This window comes from Crocodylus siamensis, chromosome 2 (genome assembly GCF_052110815.1).
Source record: "Crocodylus siamensis isolate JL-2025a chromosome 2, ASM5211081v1, whole genome shotgun sequence".
Lineage (NCBI taxonomy): Eukaryota > Metazoa > Chordata > Crocodylia > Crocodylidae > Crocodylus > Crocodylus siamensis.
In genome coordinates, this window is record NC_143396.1 from 235935791 (window position 1) to 235957531 (window position 21741).

General features: G+C 42.2%; 2 protein-coding genes across 13 annotated transcripts in view; one reads left to right on the forward strand and one right to left on the reverse strand.

Moving 5' to 3' along the window:
* AVEN (apoptosis and caspase activation inhibitor) overlaps positions 1-17707 on the forward strand; it is a 193150-nt gene extending 175443 nt beyond the window's left edge. The window contains exons 5-7 of the mRNA XM_090034650.1: positions 10356-10451; positions 12533-12887; positions 17208-17707. Coding sequence (XP_089890776.1) covers positions 10356-10451; positions 12533-12887; positions 17208-17317 — 561 coding nt within the window. The 3' untranslated portion in view covers positions 17318-17707. The remainder of the gene's footprint in view (positions 1-10355; positions 10452-12532; positions 12888-17207) is intronic.
* A 78-nt stretch (positions 17708-17785) lies between these two features.
* RYR3 (ryanodine receptor 3) overlaps positions 17786-21741 on the reverse strand; it is a 541049-nt gene continuing 537093 nt past the window's right edge. For all 12 annotated transcript variants that reach the window (XM_090033490.1, XM_090033491.1, XM_090033488.1 and 9 more), the window contains 2 exons: positions 20946-20997; positions 17786-18736 (listed from right to left, as the gene is read on the reverse strand). In XM_090033490.1, coding sequence (XP_089889616.1) covers positions 18641-18736; positions 20946-20997 — 148 coding nt within the window. In that variant the 3' untranslated portion in view covers positions 17786-18640. The remainder of the gene's footprint in view (positions 18737-20945; positions 20998-21741) is intronic.

Below are 21741 nucleotides of genomic sequence, written 5' to 3' on the forward strand. Positions count from 1 at the left end.
TAAAAAGAAGGCATGATGGGATCTGATATGTGATCCCAACAATCATGCCTTCAGGCATTCCTCAGTGCAGTGCACTGAGAGCTCTGGTCAGCTGATAGGACTCCCAGCTGTGGGGGCACAGGGTTGCCTTTCCTGCTGGGAGCCCCAAATGCTGATGGGGATCCCAGCCATGGGCCCACCATGTGCTTCCACAGCTAGGAGCCCCTAGACACAGTTGGGGGGAGGGCGACAGGACCCTGAACTCCCATGGCTGGGAGTTCCATCATTGGAGAGGGTCCAGAGGAGGGCCACTCGCATGATTAGGGGTCAGCAGGGCAGGCCCTATGAGGAGAGGCTATGGGACCTGAACCTGTTCAGCCTCCCCAAGAGAAGGCCGAGGGGGGATCTAGTGGCCTGTTACAAACTAGTCAGAGGGGACCAGCAGGCATTGGGGAAGTCCCTGTTCCTCCGAGCGCTACCAGGAGTGACTAGAAATAACAGTCACAAGCTGGAAGAGGGTAGATTCAAACTAGACATCAGGAGGCGCTACTTCATTGCCAGGGCGGCTAGGAACTGGAACCAACTTCCAAGTGAAGTGGTGCTGGCTCCTACCCTGGGGGACTTTAAGAGGAGGCTAGATGAACACCTTGCTTGGGTCATTTGACCCCAGTACTTTTTCCTGCCATGGCAGGGGGTCGGACTTGATGATCTGCTCACGTCCCTTCCGACCCTACCAACTATGAAACTATTTGATTGGGGCTGTGTAACAGGGGGCCTTCCTGGGGCTGGTTCAATGTTGGCCTGCCCACCTGTCTGTGTGATAACCACCAACCTCTCTCACCTGCCACGCCTTGATGATACATGCTTACTAGGGGTGTGCGAAGCGGGCCATAGTCGATTCAGATTTGGCTTGATTCGGGACACAGTGTTTCGATTTCCTGATTCGGATCACTGTCCTGATTTTGATTCAGCCAAATCTGAAGATTCGATTCTGATTCAGAGAATCAAAGATTTGGCCATATGTTTTCTCTACGTACTTCAAGGTACCAGGCGCGCGCGGCTCAGGAATGCTGAGATGGTGGAGCAGATGGAGCATCCCAGAGGAGCATGGGGGGACTCCCACGTGCTTGGCAGCAGACCCGGAAGTGGACTGGAAGTATTTCCAGTCCCCTTCTGGGTCTTCCGCCAAGCTTGCAGAGGACCCGCCCCACGATTCCCCAGCTAGGTGATCCAAGAAGAATAAACAATTCCTCTTAATGTGTCCTCAAACCAATTTAGACTGCTTTTAATAAATTATAGTTAATGCTGTTAATTTAGAAAGTACACAGAAAAAGCCTAAAATATTTTTTAAATATTTTTAAAACTAGGGGATTTTTAAAACCTAGGAACAGGGTAGGGCCTTGGAAGTGATAGTCCAGAAAGTAGAGCCTTGGAATAGATGGGCCTCAGGGAGGCCAGGCCTTGGAAGCAATAGGCTTAGGGATAGGGGCTGAGAGTAAGGAGGGAGAACATCAGTGAGTAATAACGTGCAAGGTGTGGGGTGTGGTGTAGGGAAAGATTGGAGCCATGCAATTAGCTGTTCAGGTGAGAGCCACAAACATGAGGTGGTCATTAGGGAGGGAGCAGTTTGGGATACCATGGGGCAGTCTCCTTTATAAATAACAACACCAAAGCATGGTAGATGAGATGAAGGGTCAGCTGCCCAAAGCAAGCAGAAGGAGCCAAGGCTGAAGGGACTTCAAGGACTTCCTGGGTACTCCTGGAGGTGGTATCCATTACAGTGGCCAGGTCACTACTTAAGATGTGATTAATGAGCTGTCCAGTGAAGCTGTAGCTGTAAAGAAAGGCAACATCTTGCTGCATCAAATCTTTCCAGCCACAAAATGGGTTGATAATGATCACTTTTCTTTGTAAGATCTCACTTAACACTCGGCACAGTTGCAGCACTCCCATTCTACAAAGTGATTCAAGTTGGAATTAGTGATCACTTGCCAATTGTTCTTTAAAGTATACTTATATATTTCATTTTAGAGTCTTAAAAATTTCTTATACACTTTTGAAAACAAAAAACAAACTGAAGAAATTTGGAATGTGACACGTGTGGGTTATTGAGTAAGCGTAGACCTGTTGAATTAGTGGGGTAAAAGATTGTGGTAATAAGCGTAAAGCAGCACTTTGCCCATAGGTCTCTCAAATATTTGTTTACAGCAGAACAATGGGATTCAAGAATAGAATGGGGTTCTGTTCCATGGCATGACGTGGGACTAACGCTGTAGTGAGCAGGCTTTTCTGCCTGTCCCTTGGAAGTCTGAACACTTTTGCCCTATTCTGTTTAACTTGTCTGTATTTCAGTCCTTCTCTACCCCTGGCTTCTCAGCTAAGTCTTCATTTTCTTGTGTAGTTAAACTAATTTCCATTACTTAGGTTTTTCATTTCAACCTCCTTGCCTAGTTTGAGGCATTTTTCTTGCCCCTCTTGGCTCCATGTCCTACCTATTTATTTTTCCCCACCTCTGGCCTCAGATCTATTCTCTGTCTCCCTCTGTCTGACCAGTTTTAAGACGCCTTCCCTAACTGAAGTTCCCTTTCCCCCTTAGTTTCTTGTCCCAGGCAGTGTCTAGAATTTTGTGGACATAGCTGTGATGATTAGGCATGAGAAAATGGTTAGGAGGTATGCTACATTGGTACATTGACAAACCCCCAGCATAAGAGTATTTTTTGTCAGGTGAGCTTAGATTGTTTTGGAAAGCAGTACAGCTATGCCAGCAGAAAAACTCCCTGTGTTTGGGTCTGCTAGCAGAATTATCCTGCCATAGCTAAACTGGTAGGGGATTTTCTAGTGTAGACCAGCCCCCAGCTGCTTTGCCTCACTAGTCCTTATTTTTCCACATCCCTGTTGCTTGTCAGAGCTTTTTCTCTGTACAGTATGTGGAGGAATAAACTGGAGAGAAGCCATCACTATGGGACAAAACAAGTGAGGAAACGCATAAAAATAGCTACAAAAAGATTTGTTGCCTTCTGTTGCCTGGCAGTTATAAAAGAAAAAAGCAAAGATCAGTCCTGAAAATGGTGGAATGAAATGCAACAATGAAATTAATACACATGAATTCTCATTTCATTACACAGAAATGACTGATTGTCAGAAAACTGCATAGAGTTTGTCCAAGTTGTGTTGGATTTGTTTTTGGTTTTTTTTTTTACTTGGACACATTGCAGGAGAAATGGCTGCCATCTCTGTTAGTGTACAATTTTAAAATAAAGGGTATGTAGTAGAGTCACTTGTATTTTTCCTTTTTTGCCAGTAAAAAGGGTAATTTCAGCGGCAAACTGCATTGCTGCTGCCTGCTGTCTTGAACAAGCACATATTTTTGCTCGTCTGGCCTTTGTATTCTGTGACACATCGCTCCATAAGTCCCTTTCTTGTTTCTTCATACAGCACCTTTTTTAGTAAAGCATCCATCTAAAAATTTTGAATCCTCCTTTTTTCACTATTTTACTTCTCTGTACCACCACTGTTTTTTTCATCTTTTTCTTCTGCTTAGATCCACTTACATCTCAGTCTTTGAATTTCTGTCACTTATTCTAATTCCCCACTCCTTTGAGATGCATCATGTACTTATAAATTTTTTTTTTTCAAAATATATTTACTTTCTGCTCTGCAGTTTATTAAATTGTGGGGTTGTCTTAATTTGTTACAGGGCTCAAACATTTCTCCCTAGTCTCCTTGCACTGTAGCAATTGTCTGACAAGTGCTAGACTTTACAAAGTGCTAGTTCATTGCTGTGTTAATGCAGTGATGTCTGTGAGCTGGCTTAGCACTTAAGGTCAAGGATATTTAAAGCTGTTTAATGCATTTTCCTCAGTGATGAACATTAATGAAGTCTGAATTATCATTTAGGCATCAATGAGCTTGCTTGGTTGCCTTTTGCTTCCAATATTAGGGGCCTGACCCAGAAGAAGAAGCTTTTAAAGTTCAAGAAGCTTTTAAAGCAGTTGCATCTAGCCATTTTTTGTATTGCTATACTTATTAATGATTAAAACCCATAACCTTTGATACCAACCAGAGCTCTCTTTGCCATTCAGCTTTTAGTAAAAGGAAGTGACAAATATGCTTAAAACTAAATAAATCTCAAATAAAACTTATCATAGGCTATACTATAACAAACCACCAACTGCATATAGACAATTACAGGCAAGGTTCTTTGAACAGATGTGATCTCTTTTATTAGACCAACTGAGTAATTGGAACAAAGTTCTTTGTAAGCTTTTGGGCACGAGTACTCTTCTTCAGGCATAGGGAGACTGCTGTTGTTTTGACATCTCCAAGGAATGAAAGACGCTAAAAGTGTGACAGGAAGTCAGGGAGATAGGTGGAAGTTAGGAAAACAATCGGTAGAGAAGGGAGGGAAGGAAGTAGGAGGCAGAAAATGGGTGAATGAATGCCAAAGGTAAGCAAACAAGGTTCGTTGGGTGAATCTGATATCTTTCATTAGACCAACTTAAATAGTTGGAAAAAATAATTTTAAGCAAGCTGATATCAGATCGGCACCAATATTAAGAAAATTATCGTATTGAAAATCGGCCTGATGTGGTTAATAATTTGGCTGATAAATCCCTTGTATGCATGCAGCTGCAGCGCAGCACGTAGGCAGCAAGGAGCACCACCGGGCAGCTTGAAGAGCTGCGTGCAGCTGGTAGGTCTGGTTTGGTGAAAGGGGAGGGAAGGGGCATGGGTGTGGCAGATAAAGGCCTTTGTGGTGAGGGGAAAATGGGACTGGGGCAAGTGCTGCCCAGCTGGGGTGGGGCAAGTGCAGGACGGAGCTGTGGCTTGTGCAGGGGACACGGGGAGAGGGGGGCAGCTCCTGTTGCTGCACACAGTTTGTCCAGGAGCCTCTAATCCAATGCTGTCTCACTTATCCAGCACCTCCTGGAGGACATGGGGGGGGGGGGGAGAGGGGGAGGACATTTGGGGTGGGAACATGTGTCCCCAGATGTGCGTGGGGCAGGATGGGCTGGGACCAGGGTTGCATGGGGCTCTTCCTGCCCTATTCCACCCTGCCCCATACAGATCCAGGGGCACATACCTTCCCGGATGAACGGTGGAATCAGCAGCGGGAGCTGCCAGATGAGCGGGTGAGCACTGGACCAGCGGCTCCTGGATGAGCGGTGCACAGAAACGGGAGCTACCTCCCCTCCCCCTATACCTCCCAAACAAGCCACAGCTCCGTCCTGCACTCGCTTTGGCCCGGCTGGGCAGTGCTTATCCTAGCCCCAGCCGCACTCCTTCCTCACTGCAGGGGCCTTGGTTTGCCTCCCCTACGCTCCTTCCCTCCCCCCTCCCCTTCCACCACATCAGATTTACCAGCTGTAAGTAGCTCTTCAAGCTGCCGGGCTGGTATTAGGAATTGGATTGTTATCGGATGATGTGCTTCCTTAAAATCAGCTATCATATCAGCCTCAAAAATCTTTATCAGTGCACCCCTACTTATAAATCGTTCCTCCTGCCCACATGAGTCTTTTATAAATTTGTGTTTTTAAAGGGGGACAGGAAGAGAAAAGAAAGTTCAAGAGTGAGGAAGGAAAAAGAAAAAAAAAAACCTTTTATTTCAAGCTATGAGCAGTTCATTATTGGGATTATTATGCACCTATAGCTAAAGAATTGCTGAAGGATAATCAACCCAGAGTGAACACAGAATATTCCTCACACTGTTCAACTTAACTAAAATCTAACTTTATTAATTCATTAAATGTAAATTCTAGACAGAGAAAAATACTTAGTCCAATAGTCTCACCCAATCCCAGATGTTATTCCACTGGAGGGTCTGATGGCTAGTCAGTATTCCTGAAAGTAGAGGGTGATCATCTGTGGGTATTATTTTTGGCTGTTGTTCAGTCCAGATGTTGTTGTTCAATGCCACAAACTTAACTTTCTTGTTGCTCCCCTTTTATGCTTTTTCTTTAACTTCATTCCTCTAGCGATTCTTCATTTCCGGGTACCATTGGCTGACTTCCCTGTGATCATCACATGTTCATGTTTTCATCCTATCAGCATATTCCTTTGTTCCAACAAACCCATCTTAGTTTCACCTTTCATTCTTCTTTCATGTGACATTTTAGGATTATGACATTCATGCATTAATATCTAAATTTGATCATCATTCAGTTGCTCCAGAGGTAGCTGCATGGATTGATTTTAGATTGCCATTAAATGATTAATTGGACAGTTGTTCACAGTGTGTTGCGCAGTCTGAAAAATCGCACCATAATTGAGTCTCCATTTATGGAGTAGGTGTCCACATTTTCCATGAAGTGTCCAGATGCAATTCAGGGAGGACCAAATTTTTCTCGGTTGGTCAAATCCTGGCTGGGGAACTGTAAGATTGCTGACGATGTATTTCTGCAACAAGTTGGTATTTGCCCAGGCTTCCCTCCATTGTTCTTCAGTGCTCTTGTTATCATCATAGAGTTTCTTGGCATATTTCCTTAAGGGTTTTCTAGGTTTGAGCCTATCCAGTGGTGGCATAGTGATGTCCTTGTTGATTGGGAGGTTTTAGTTACCAATGGCCTTATGGTATTCCTCACACATGTGACATTGCGGCAGAGCTGTGGGGGAGCAATGTTCACTAGAACTGGAAGCCATGACAGTGGCATACTTTTTAGCACTGCTGATATAATCCACATACCTGCATTTAACTGTGTATCAACAACCTTTGTGTGCATGCTTTTTTTTCCAGACTGGGGAGCAATATTCTGCTACAGAGAAAATAAATGCAAGAAAGGCCAATAGAAGCATGGTTGCATTTGCTCCCCATGTCATTACAGCCAGTTTATGCACAAGGTTGACATATTCTTTCATTTTTTAAGCAACATTCTGTAGATGTTTATGAAAGGTGAGGCTCCAATTGAGAGTTATGCCGAGGTATTTTGGGAACTTCTCATGCCTAACCTCTTCTCCACAGAAAGTAATGACGAGTTTCTGGTCAGCATGGGCATTGTTTAGATAATTTTCCTCAGATTTGGGTGGACTCTCCAACACACAAAATCTTTTTCAAGCAACTTGAAGTCTTTGCAAAGATCTGTCTGGACTTCAGCCTGGGTCCTTCCTTGAGTAGCAAGCATCAGGTCATCGTCATAGCCAAATTTCCAAATGGTGGTGATAGGAAGATTACTTACGTATACATTAAAAAGTGCTGGTGCAAGCACTGGTGTTATTTAGTAAATGGACAGCATTCCCTAAATGGGCACAATATCACTGGTTAGGCAGGAGCACTGATAAAAGGCGGAGGGCCTGCTAGCATCTTTCATTAACATATCCAATCATTTTGTGTCTCTGATTCAGTCAGTCCATGCCAAGTTCAGTTAATTTGAGCTAGTAACAAGGCCCACATTCTACACACCTGGGTTGATAATGCTAGAACATGAGTTGCCTTATTACATTAATAAAAAATAAAAAGAAAGTGTAACATGAAAGCAAGCTCAAGGCTAATAGCTCACAGTACAGATACAAAATGCAAAAGAAAAGTTCAGATAATATTATAATTCACCACTCAAGCAGGTGCAACTGAAGCTAAATGTGACAAGCTACCCTAATACTGTCTCCCAGATCTTCCCTTCTGGTACAGACCTGTGCCTTTCTGTCCAAGCTTAAAATCTTGGCTTGCTTGACATCTTGTAGATGTTTAGCCATTGTTTCATTATGACCTGTCCTTTATCTTCCCAATGCCTTTCTTCATTTGCTCTTGGCAACACTGCCACCCCACCTGTCATGCTAGCCTGGAACCTGGCCTTCATTCACTCAGGTCTCTTCCTTGATTCTCTTATCCAGGCTGTCCTAAAATTGTGCAGATCTTTTTGTAGGACATTTCTGAGTTTTTCCATCTATCTGTACAAATGGAACTCTACTCCAGGCTCTTAGTTTGCGCCTCACTAATGCAGCATCCTTTTCTCTGGATATGACAGGTACATCTCTAATTTAGTTGGTCTGTATGGTGCACCTCTACCCTACTTTCTGCTTGACCTTAGGCTAACACAGCCAATTATGGGCACGTCCAGGTGAGTGCACATGTGCCTCTTGCAGTGCCTCAAACCTCTTTGAGATGCTTCAAGAGGCACATGCAGGAACAAAAAAAAGTTTCCCGTGCTGCAGATTTTCAGCCTGGGGGCAAAATTAGACCCCTGGTTCAGGGGTCAAGCAATACGCTGGGGGGAAAAAACAGGTCAGGGCGCTGTCTCCAACCATGCCCTAAGGCAACCAGAGGCTCGGTCCTCCACTGAAACACTGTGGTAGCCTGCCAGAACATCTCTGTGGTTGGCCCTTTTCCTGGTGCTGAAGCACGCTGCAGGGACCTAGACTGGTTCTGTGCCAGGTAAGTAGGCGGTTGAGGGGCTGGAGATGAGGGAGGAGAGGCCCTTGGGAGAGGCCCTGCCCAGCCCCAGCCCCTGTTCCCTTCCCCGACTCCCTGTTCATTCTCCCCATCCCCACCCTCACTGGCAATAGGAGAAAAGGAGTAGGAGGGTGGAGACATCAGGGGAAGTCTCCAGCTCATCTCCAAAGTCTGTAGCCTCCTGCTAGACTCCAGACTCCTGCTCATTCTCCTACTTGTCTCCAGCCTCCAGAGCCTGGAGATGAGCAAGGGAGCCAAGCAGGAGGCTGGAGATGAGCCCCTGAAGACAAGCTGGAGACATTCTCCTACTGTCTCCAGCCTCCTGCTTTTTCCCCTGCTTATCTCCAGCCTCCCGAGGCGGCGAGCAGGGGGCTGGCGAGCACCTGCAGATGCTGCAGTTGGCAGTGGGAGCGGAACTGGCAAGCACCCACAGACACTGCCAGCGGCATCAGTGGTGGGGACGGCACTGTCAGGAGGGGCACATGCCCCCACCTACCAGTTGCCTATTCCTGGAAACAGCACCCTCAAGCAGCACTGAGAATAATTCGATCCTTCCTGAATTGCACCTGGACGCTTCATGGAAAATGTGGACACCTTCTCCATAAATGGAGAATCAAAGAGAGTCCAGGTTGCAATATGGTGCGATTTTTCAGATTGTGCAACACATTGTGAATGATTGCCCAATTAGATCATTTAATGATGATCCAAAATTAATCCATACACCTACTGCCGGAGCAGTTGAATGATGATCAAATTTAGATATTAATGCATGAATGTCGTAATCCTAAAATGTCACATGAAAGAAGAATGAAAGGTGATAAGAGGAAACCAATTGGAGCAGTGCTCTGGTATGCTTCTTTCTAAACCTTGAACCAGCATAGCTGTGCTAGCTCCTTGGCTAATTAGCACTGTAAAGTGGCTAATTAGACCACCCATGACTGCACTGATGTGTTTCTGATTTAGGAAGCAGCCTGCCCTGAGCCCTGCTTTGTATTTGAGGGCAGAGCTATAAGTTTTGTGGTGTAGACATGGTCATGGAGAAACTATTATAAAAAAAAAATCTGATTGCATCAAGATTATCCATCATCTGTAGTGTGTGTGTGCTTAGAATGTGTTTTGTTCTAATTAAACAGATGCCAGGCTGTTTACTTTACATATGGTAAATAATTTACTTAGGGTAGTTTGCTCTAAAAATGTTAAAGTGACATTGCCAGCCCATTCTGCACACAATTGTTTTTCAATGTTTTCTTCTTAAAAAGAACAAGGAAGCCGTTAATCCAAAAACCTGCCACATTTGTAGTTAAAATAAGCCTTGCATTATGAAGTTTTTGTGTAGCAATGTAGTAGACTGGTAGCAAAGACAGTTTTATGGAAACAGTGTCCAAAAACAGTAGATAATCTTTGTTCCACTTGCATTTTGTTGATCCTAAAATAAATGTTTTTAACAGCAATGGGAAGATGAATACTAAAAAAGGGCAGTTGTTTAAGTATCAGAAATAGAGAGAGTTACTCCCAGTGCCAGCAAATTGATCTTTTCTAAAGTGCTTGTGCTTCCTCAGACAGTGATGATTCACCTTCTGTGGAACACTTTTCAGCTGTTAGAGGGCGAAAAGCTTTGTGGACATTCGGACAAACCTACTGTTAGCACAGCAGTTATTTCCTATTGTAGTTCTTTCATGCGTTGCTGGGGAGCCATCTCAAACCTACCTTCTTGGAAACATTGCCTCCAAGTCTGGTTACTTGTTTTCATGCTACCTGAATGATTCCACTACTTGTTTAGTATTGTTTAAACAAAGTTATTCCATGCACATACAATGTTCAGTCTATATATTTGCAGTTCCTCCTAATGGTGTGAGGAATATTATTTGTAGATGTGTGGATATTTTGCTTGCTTGCATTGTCTTCATCTGTAGAAATTTGTAACGTAACACACTGGAGTTGTTTGTTTCAGTTTCTTTACCCAAGTTTTCTGTCTGTTTTGATTATATTTCAGTTATCTGCTCTTTATGTTGACTGCCAATCTTTAGTCCAAGCTCTTCAGGAACTGCCTCTACATCTCAGGCTGAATGTGGCTGCTGAACTTGTGCAGGTAATGCCCTGCTGTGCAAAAAATTATGGAACAATTTAAATAGTGCAATACATAAGCAATGAGAATGATCTGGGCTAGAAATAGGATTTTAAACCTGAGTGACCACCTGGCCTTTAAATGCAATTGGTGGGTGTTGTATTAAACAAACACACTGCATGAAATTTAGAGGTTTGCAGGTCTGTGAAGTAGAGATACTTGCATCAGCACTTTTTATGCTCCACTGGGACCTTTTGAAATAAACAGAGCATTTCCATGTGCAGTGGATTGAGTTGGAAGCCAAGCTCCTCAATGTTTGGCATGCAGTAACTGCACCATGTCATTTTTTCTTTCTCTGCAACCTTTCCCTGAAGGTTAGAAAACTGAAATTAGAAGCTCTTAACAAATTAAGCCATAGTTACCTTTATTTTAGTTTACTGACCTGTATATATGCAGGACACAGCATTCATGCTTATGTCATAAAACAGATTTAGGTCTGTGTCAAAATGTGAGCCATCAATCAGATAACTGAAGAAAAAGTTGTTTCTATTCAGGATATAGAAAATTAGGTAACAGCATGTCAGGTAAGCGCTGTCTTTGGGCAATGGAAAAGAAAATATCATTCAGATAGAGAGAAGAGTACTAATGAGACTCTTGAGTTACAAACAGCTGTCAGTTAAGATTACAGTCAGATTGCAGTTGATCAACAGCTGAAGAAAAAACAATTAAAAAAAAATCAATCTGTCCTGGAAAGGAAAAAATGCATGCATGAAAGTTAGAGCATCTTTGCTTTCCAGTGCAGTTGCTTGAAGTGAATCAGCTAAGGACATAACTAATTTGTTTCTTAGTTTAGCTGAAAGGGACATCTGCAGATGTAGAGTTTATAAGGAAATCTACACTATGCAGTTCTTTTTTCCCCTATTTTGCAAGCAAAATACCATGCCTAGAGCTTGCTGCGTGCTTTTCCCATTCTTAATTATTCCAAGGGGCTGATTTTATTAGTTTACTGTATTTTTCTTGTTTTATCAAGCAAACAAACAAACAAAAAAGACTACTGTAATTAGGCCCAGGGCAGGAATTCTGTGTTTGTGTGTGTGTGCATGCGCACACATGTGTGCACACAGGTTCTGTGTACCCTCAAGTACGCTGAGCTTGAGTGTGTAGGCTACTTCTTACATTGGAAGCAGCAAAACCTTGTCTGCATGGATGTATAGATTAAATTGGTGAGAGCTAACTGGCATTGTCACTCAGCATCAGCAATTAGCTCATGCCAAGTGCTGCATGGCGATGGCAACATTGCTTCTGGTGTAGGATGCAGCCCACCTGGAGCAGCGCAGTGTGCTTGAGGACAGCACTACTAGGAACATTGAGTTTACTGCATCAACTGATTCAGCGTATGCTAGGATATACATTTTTCTAGCTTTCTCTTGCCCCTGGGCAAATCATGTTGCTCCACTTGCACTCTGCTAGCAGTTTGATAATTGCCAAGAAACCCAGATGGAGCATAAAAACTGCATTTAATGGCTAAGAACTGGTATTCCTTGGTTCACTATATGAAAGTATTTTTGTAAATTTTATATTTAATGTTGTTGTTACAGCTTGAAAAATGAAATATCTAAACTCTTCCAAACCCAGATTACATGCCAGAGGTCACATGAAAGAATGACAGACTCAGTGGTTGGTATTTTGACGGGAAAGCCTAAAATGGGAAACGGATACTAGGCCAAATTCTGCCCTTGGTCATACACAAGCAATTCCTCTAATTTTGAGGCTAATTTCAGTGAGTGAACGTGGGTAGCTCTGCAGGCAGTAATTTGCTTCTTTGTTTCAAGTTGCTGTTTGCTGTATTCAGCACATAGCCTCGTGATTCATTTTAGAACACTGTACGGTCACATCTGTGTATATCTGTAACTGTACAAATGCTTTCAATTTAATTTTTGTACTAGGTTTACTTTCTTGTCGTTTTAAAATCTGTTCCATTGAATTTAATTCTGCCTTAAGTGACTGTGTGTGGGAGTCTGAATTACTGTGCTATCTTTTTAATTTGAACTGCAACAATTGAGTTCACCATTATAAAGACCCAAGTCTTTTCTTGTACTCTTTAGGCATCAACACCTGTAGAACTGCCTCAGATGAAACCTAAAAGTATTGAAATCGGCAAAAGCAGCGTGACTCACTTACGACAACCTTTGGCTCAAAGCAGAATAATGCCAGTCTCTGACCCTATCAGTGATTCTGTTACCTGTTCTCAAAGTAGAGATGGACTTGGCGGAACTCCTTTTCCACCCATTCAGAGAGGCTCTTCTGTACCAAAGCAAGAGACGGATCATTTGGATGAAGAGCTAGATTTACTACTAAATTTAGATGCTCCTGTTAATTCAGAAAACAGCTCTGTGTCAGGTGCATTATCCTATGACGTGACTGATGAGGCAGATTTGAAAACCGGTCACAAAGCAGCTGGTAAGATTTATATTTTTTACTCCTATGTAGTCTGTATTCTTCTTTTTTTCTTCTTTAGTTAAACTCCTGGCAAGTACCTCAGCAATGCTGCTGTAATCATCTATATGCCCCTGACAATCTATGGCGTTGATCTGGTGTGTACTAACCCATTTGTTCTTTCATTTTTAATCTTCCCATGAGATGACCCTTCAAAGAAGCAGTCCTTTTATTTGGTACACTTAAATTCTGAAACTTGCTGCATATACCAATATGGTTAAACCTTATTGGTATAAACATAAGTTTAATTTGGTTTTCAGATACAGCAACATGAGTACATACCAACTTCTTTGTGACATAGTGGTATATAATTCTATTTGGCATTTTGACTTTGCCTTCTGTAACATCCCTCAGTCATAACATGGTTTATATGCTACTTACAAAGTGTATTCCCCACAATTTGTGCAGTTTTTTTCTTGTGAAAATTGATCTGTGTAGAATAGAGATCATTTCTTAGGTGGATGAAAGCACAAAATATTTGATGATCTAACTTCTTTGTTTCCCCAGTAATAACTGATGATGGGTATGAATACCTGATGCAATTATTACAGAGTAATTTTACTGTGGAGTACAGGGTAATTTACTCTGTAGAAAGGGTCAGGCACATAGCCAGCTCTCCTAATATGGCTACCTAAAGTAGGTGATATTAAAGCATCTAGGAACATGAATATTAAATCACCTTGCTCCCAGGGCTGGGAAGCCCACTTACATTGAGCCATCTACCTCAGGGTAAACACACAAGGTATATCTTGGTGTAACTTTTGGGGGCAAATTTTTACTTTGGACTTCCTCAGAGGTACCCGTACACCACCAGAGAGCATCATTTCCTTTACAGTAAACATTAGGTGCTCTTTATACACTCCACTTTTTTGTGGGGTGAGCATGTTATTACTGGTGTGACACAAAACTTAGCCTGTCGGACTTCTGTGCTCTCTCATGGCAATTGCTTCTGCTATAGCAGATGCAGCCTAGAGCTCCATGCACGTATCTTGACAGATAAGTATTTGGGGATTTTAATAAGGCATACTAAAAAAAATGCCTTGTTCTTAATTCTTTAAGACCCTGAAGGGATAGACCAGTATGACAACTTGTATTCTTTTTCTTTTTTTCACAAAGTGGTGCACCTCCCTCTCTTGTGTAGAAGAGCTTGTATTCAACCGCTGGCCTTCATTCAAAGACCTGTTTCTGGGCTTTGTGCCAGCCACCTGCTATGCTGCCATGTTGCAAATATATTAAGACCCCTGTGTAAATAAAAAAGCAGGACCATGACATCTTTGAGATGCAGCTCACAGCAAGATGACAAGAGGTTCAGTTATGAGCTTCATGGAAGAAGGGGCAGTTTCTTTAAAATTAACCTGCTTCACAGTGACTCCTCCTTATTGCTGTTAGCTCCCTAGCAGGGCTGTGTAAAGCTTCAGTGCCTAATTTGATTCGGCAGAGAATTGGCTCAATTCAGTGGCCAAATCTCCAAACTGAATCAGAGGACCCTTTTAATAATCTCTCCGAATCGAATCGGAACCCTCCAAATTGATTCAGAGAGATTCAGAAAGATTCAGCAATTCGGACATAGACATGCGGCTGGTGAACGCTGCGTTGGGCGGTGGATGGAGCATCCCACAGCAGCACGGGGGGGGACATCCACATGCTTGGCGGCAAAACTAGAAGTGGACCAGAAGTACTTCCAATCCACTTCCAGGTCTGCCAGGGAGCATACAGGGAAGTACTCCCCCCAGCTCGGTGATCAGCCACGGGGGGACTTTGGATGCCCCCGCCACCCCCAGATCTCCCCAGCAGACCTGGAAGTGGATCAGAAGTGCTTCTGGTCTGCTGAGCACGCTGGGGAGCCCCTTACCGCCGAGCTCCTGTGGGACACTCCAGCTGCCCCAGCATCACAGCATTCACCAGCCACTTGGTACCTTGAGGCATGTAGAAAAAACATTTAAAGCTGTGTCTGTGTCTGAATCGCTGATTCTCCAAATCAGCATTGAATCTTCAGATTTGTCTGAATCAAATTGGGGACAGTCATCCAAATCAACTAATAGAATCACTGTCCCTGATTCGGGCCGAATCCAAATCTGAATCAAGTAGGGCCCATTTTCCATACCCATTCCCCCTAGTACTCCTACCAAAGTCCATAATCGCTCGTTTAGATGGTAACTGTGGATTTCTTAGGCTATTGACTTATGTAGAATGGAACACCATCAGATATAGAGTGGAGGTAACCTGGAGGACCAAGGGATCCTGTTAGTTGCTAGATACTCTTACTTTTCTGATTATCTAAGTTGGAAAATGTTCTGTCAACAGTACGGTCCTCAGCAGTAGCTACCAAGCTGCAACACAATCACAGTGATGGTAGCTGCTATAATATATTATGTTTTTTAGAAAAAATCACCATGCAGAAAACTGGTATAAATAATTGATGAAAGGTTTTCACCCTGAAGTGTTGTTACACTGAAGAGTTTAATGGCATTTTCCTTTCAAAGGACAGCTTGTAGAGTGTCAGTGAAGAACTTCTCTGATGTGTTGGTAAAATTCGACTGTCATCAGCAAGTTCATTTTGAGCATTAAGAAAGGAATGGAGTCCTTCCTCTGCAAAACAAAGCTCTGCTTCTTAGTTACCACAATCTAAATAAAAAGGACGTACTAGGGAATCAACTGTCAATGGAGGACTTAAATTCAGTTTTTAGTAGCAGTATCATCCCCAGTTTCTTCCTGGTGATATGTCTGAGGATGAATTAAGGGGGCTCATTTTTGGTTATTGGTTTTAAACTTTTCTAACTTTTCCTTTTTCTCAAGAATATAGAAGATGGATACATTTTTGGCTCCTTTTATTTCTGAATCCCTTTTCATTCCTAATGGAAAGTAGTGGTCTTGGACAAATTTTGGCTCTTAATTTAGTCGCATGTTAACTTCAGCTTCACATATACAGTGATATTTGTGTGACTGTTGACTACTTTTAAAATGCATGCAGCAGGCAGGATCGTGAATAATGATGAGGTTGTGGCATTTATAAGATAGGAATGAGTTTGGTGAAGTAATGTTTACCTGTTCATTTTCATGCTTTTCTCCATTTGTGAAACTATATTGGTATTTTCTAACAATTTTCCTTTCATAATGCAATCATATATTGTGAAAAGTTCCAAGGTTAGAGTTAGTTGTTCATGAGAGATTCACTGTAAGCCAGTGATTCTCAACTACGGTGCCAGGCCCTTTGAAGGGTGGTGCAGGAAGAGTGAGATGGTAAGGATGGGTTCAGGCACTCCCTGCCTGGTTGCTTCCCTAGCACTACTGGCAAGGCTGTAATCCCTATAGTAGTTTTTGAAAAAGGGTGCCATTCAGTTTACAAAAGTTATGGAGGGGTGCCTCGACTCTAAAAAGGTTGAGAACCACCACTGTAAACCAGAGACGTGAATCTTAACCTGGCAGTGAAAATGATCCTGAAATGTTCCATGTCTGATTTCTTGAATAAAGCTTGCATTCTTAAGGAGGTAGGGCAGGGTGGCACCTTAGAAACTAACTGGTGCGGCGAGAGGTAACTATTCATAGGTAACAGCCTACTTCATTAGAAGCTAGAGACATGTGCTGTGCTTTTAGTAGAAAACAAACACAAACATGGAGTCACTGTGAAGCCACCCAAAAGCCCCTACCACATGTTACATATATGGTGCAATTACCTGGTTTAAACCAGCCACATCTACAAAGCAATTATCACACCATGAAAAGGTCTATATCCAGCTGTAAAAAGAGCCCACCAGCTATAAAGTCAGTGCTTGAAAATGTGGAACAGCTAGATTGATGGTTCCTGTCCAGCTTTAATTTGAACATGTGGCAGAGTCCAAATAATCATGACAAGAGCTCTGCTGTCATGTTCCCCTGCTGTTCTTCTACATAAGAGAAAATTCTGCTTTTGGTAGAATTTGAGGCTGGCTCTTGAAGGGGGAATCCATTAGGAATCCAGTGGACTGGAGAACTGGCCCTACCTCCTAGGAGCTGTAAACTCTTCCTGTGTGATCATCCTAAAACAATCCAGCAGAGTAGTCAAGAGACAACCCCTAGAAACTTGCCATTTTATTCACTTGCCTGCTTTTTGTGGTTTTTTTCCAGTTAGAGTTGTACTGTATTTAAATACCATCTTCTCTTTTTAATCTGCTGTGCTTTGTAAAAATAGTATTTTGTGTTAGATTGTGTAAACTTTTTGAGACATTACTGTGTGAAGAGGATGGGGACAGATTTTTGCATAGAATTGTTTTTTGTATTTCACTTTTGTTCTTTTTATTTTCCCAGTCCCTCTAAAACTGGATGCAACTGAAGAAAAAAGTCCAGCACCAGAAAATACATCTAAAACCATTACTGAGGAAGAGCTTGAAGACTGGTTGGACAGTATGATTTCTTAAGGAATAATAACTTCTTGATGCCTACATTTTGTCTTGCAATTAATTAAAAAATAAATGAATGTGGCAGAAGTTAAATACATAACATTAGTTTACAAAAATTCAATTAATTGTTTCATTTCAAACATTAACAATGCTGCTTGCCTAATTTTATTTTAGCCAATACTTAAAACATCAAATTATAGACAAACGTTATCATCTAAGCTAAAATGACTAACCTTATTACGGTTCATTAAAGGAGGCTCAGGTAATTAATTAAATCCCAGGGTTTTTTTGTATGTTTTCAAAAACCTGTGCTGTAAGTTTAGGCTGCAAAATATGCAAAGAGCAGACTGATTGCTTAAGCTTGTACTTGCTATCTGTAGTTCACAAAATAAAAGCAATGCTGGTAAATGCAGCTGTGTTTTTAATTATGCATTCTGTGATGTACATTCCTTATATTGGGTACTCAGCAAAAATCAAGACACTTACTTGGTTTGTAGTATTTTATTGCAGTGGGCACTTTATTTGAAGAAAAATAAATGCATAAAGGTAGCAGCTTCTACTTACAGATGATCATAAAGCATTTTTTTTATTTTGGCCTAAGATTTAAATGTAAAGAATGTGTAGTACAGTATACTTCTTTTAACAGCAGCATCTAATAAGCTGTTACTGAAAGAATAACCTTCAAGTGCAGTTTTATACAATAAGACAGAAAAGCAACACAGTTAATAGAACTGTCAATCTAAAACACTAACATAAAAATCTTGCATAGCTATGGCTACAGAGGTTTTTAAGGCACTTAATCGATATTTCAGGGTCGATAAAGTGTTTGAAAATGTTCTTTATTTTAACTGCTTAAAGCTTTTCAAGCTGTTTTGTTTTATACATTCACTAGCAAATACCATGGAAAACATTAGATTGCAGTTAAAATATATTTTTTTCACAATCTGAGGCATGTCACCTGACATTCAAGTTCTTAAGTTTTAGATGTTGTGCATGTAAGAAATGATGCATCTTTTAGCCCTTTCAACTCTTCTACCAAACATTGGGTAAGGAGTGGGAGTACAAACAATTAAAATCATTTCAGTCCTTGTTGGGATTGGAAAGATTAGAGTAACAGAGTCTTCAGTGTAGATTTGTCTCTCTTCTGTGTTTCTTATGTGCTAGGCACAAAAAGCCTATCTAGATAATGTCAAGCTTTTATGTAGGTTTTTAAACAAAAAGTTCATGGTAAAGAGAGATTAAGCAAATGTGACCTTTGAATTTACACCATAAAAATAAGAGTTTTTTCATGTTGACTTGATCTTACAGTTCAATAATGTAGCCTTTTCTCTCATGATAATCTTATCCAAGTTGATCCTCATATTGTTTACGAAAGCAGTCTCCAGCTGGGAAGAAATCCCAGCATCTTTCTTGATACATCTTCCACACGAACGACTCCTGAAACAGAGAAACTTTCTCTTTCATTTTATGCAATTCAAAATATAATAGTAACCAGTAATTATCTTTATTTAGGCTCCTTATTCCCATTGATATCAGCTTGAGATTAGATTGGTCATTTTTTGACATCTGAATTAGATTTCAAGTCTTTACTGTGCTGTTTTCTGTGCCTAAATCCTTGAAAGTTGGAAATGTTCTTTGAGGTAAAATAACTGAATTACTGTTCTGTCATACTGAAGGAAATACATCATAAGCCCGGTCAAAAAACATGTGTCCAGTTTTACCATTGCAAACTTGCAACACAGGGGTGACATCTACACAAAATGCAGACTGCACAGTTGTTACTGTGGAGTCATTTAGTACTTGCAAACACAGGTACTAAATGACTGCGCAGTAACTTGAGTTGTTGTGCAATAGTGTGCCCAAGTAGCTTTTTGGTGATGCTGACTGCACAGTAGCTTGTTACTACTGTGCAGTAGCATTGCATCATGTTTCATGCCACACAGTGCTACTTAACAAGCTGCTGCTCAGCATCTCATGTAGACGTGGCCAGGTATACTTAAACCGGCTTTCGCTCAAAGGTACGTTTCAGAGTCAAACCAGTTTAAATGAAAGAACTGTTTCCTGATCTGCTTTTATACACTAAAACTTTAAAATTTTCAACCCACATAAAAGATTATCTATCTATCCTAATACAGTAAAGAGATTAGTCATTTTATGCATCTGTCCGTAATGCTTTTCGCCACTGTACATGTGCTGCCAAGAGGGCAGGCAGCAATTGGCCACACGGGCCCAAGTTTGAGCCACTGCCAGGGAAGTCTGTGGTAGTGGCGAACATGCCTGAGCAGTGGGGCTTCCCCATGCTTCCCTGCCTGAGGGTGAAAGTGGGGGGTCATGGTGGCAGTGCCCCCTCACTGCCTATCCCCAACACCCCCAGAACAGCTGGCAGGGAGGGAGGGAGGGGAGCATGGCAGGGAGAGGGGAAGGGGGGGTCATGATGGTGGCCATTGTTAGGGCCAGGCACTGGGGAGGCAGGCAAAGGCCGGGGGGGGGATCATGGTGGCGGCTGTTGTTGAAGTCAGGCTGCAGGGAAGGAAGGAGGGGAGGGGGGGTCACAGTGGCGGCACCCCCCGCCACTGCCTGGCCCCGACAACAGCTGGCAGGATGAGGGAGGGGAGGTAGAGGGAAGCCCTGCTACAAGGCAGAGGCGGGCAGGGGAGGAAGTCCCTGCACCTGAGGCTGGAGGAGGAGGTGGCGGCAGAGGGAGTCTTTACACATTCAGCCCCAAAGTGCAAGAGGGGGCTATGTAAACACTCCCTGAAATCCATCATTCTTGATGGGCAGTTAGTTGGTAAAAAAACTTGAAGACCGACACCATGTAGTATGAAATAGACATATATCTGTTTAGTAACTACCCTTCAATATTGAGCTCGGCTATTTTATTAGTGTTAAGGTTTCTTCCACTTTCGAACACTTGTATATTATTATGCTTTCATCTAAAATAAAACTTTAACTTTGGGTTTTAAGATGAATTTAAAGTATTAGTGCCTCGTTATATGAACTTGGCAAAATTCCAGTTTCCTTTGACAGTAATGGCATAAGCATGTCATATATTCTCTGCTACCCCAGCCACTTACTTTAGCACTACAGCTGCTATATACCACAGACCAGGTGCTCAACCCTTGACCCATAGGCTAGATGTGGCCCATGGAGCCATGTTGCCTGGTCCACAAGGCTCCCCAGGGTCCCAAAAATTGATGTGTGGGGAGCAACGGCAGTGTTAACTGCTGCTTCTCTGCTTTCAAATGTCTGGACTTGTGGGGAGCCCTGCAAGCCAGAGAACATGGCCCTGGGCACCAGATTGCAGTAGTGTCTTGCCAGTTCCCGGCATGTGGGGTAGGGCCCATGTGGCCAGATCTGGACATGTTGGGTTGCACAAAGATTGACCCCACATGTTGACCCATGTGGGATCCAGCCCATGGACTGACCGCATGCCACCCATCTATCCCATGGGACCGTAAAATCACCAGTGTTATAGACTGTAACCTCAATTCTGAATTATCTATTGGTGGCAGGTTCCCAGCACTAGTATCTCGGAGTGCTAGGAGGAGATGGTTTATAATATGATAAAAACAAGATTAAAATTACACACAGAACATATAAATGGATGTCCATTTTGTAGTGTTTGAAAAATCTGTTTCCTACTTACCTGACCAGTGTGCTCAGTTTCATCCTTGTTAATGAGATGCATTAAAAAGAACCTGGAACAATCATATGAAATATCCATTAATGTGCAAATAGCATAGCCCTTAATGTGAGCCATAGATGGAGTAGTGGATGAGAGCTGTGCATCTACTAAAAAAGTAGTGTTAAGTACTGAAGTATAAAGTTAGAAGCCTGTTTTTAGGTCAGATTCTGCTCTTTAAGTTTCCAAAACAGATGTTAGCTTCTGTGATAGAGTTTAATACAGATACTGGTGTGAAATCCAAGTTGCCAGGTTTACAAAATAAATAGTGATATAATTTGCATTTACTTTGGAATTCTTTTCACTGCAGTGTTAGCAAAAGGCGTAATTCAAGTGTTGCTCCTAACCTGGCTTCCACGCATATACACTTGGCCCATCAGTGGATGTAATTTGAAGCATAAGTGCTGCTTGGCTAAGTACCAAAAGTGCCCATGTGAATACAAGTTAATTTATGGGCCATCACACAGCTACAACATCACGCTTGTACAACGATAAAAGTTAAGTAATTGACCTTGAGGCTGTAGGGTAGAACAGCCACAGAGACCTTGACTCAAGATCTGTAGTTGATTTTTTCCCTGTACGTGACTATGCAGTTTCACATGGCCAGGTTTAGTTTCTCCCTGTCTTTTTCAAAGGAACCTAAGAGTAGGTAGCTTTAGGCTCCCAAATCCCATTGAATTAAGGCTCTGAAAATTATAGCCTGGATTTCTCTAAAAGTGTTAATGAATGAAAGTTTCCTTGTGATATAAAGATCATTAGA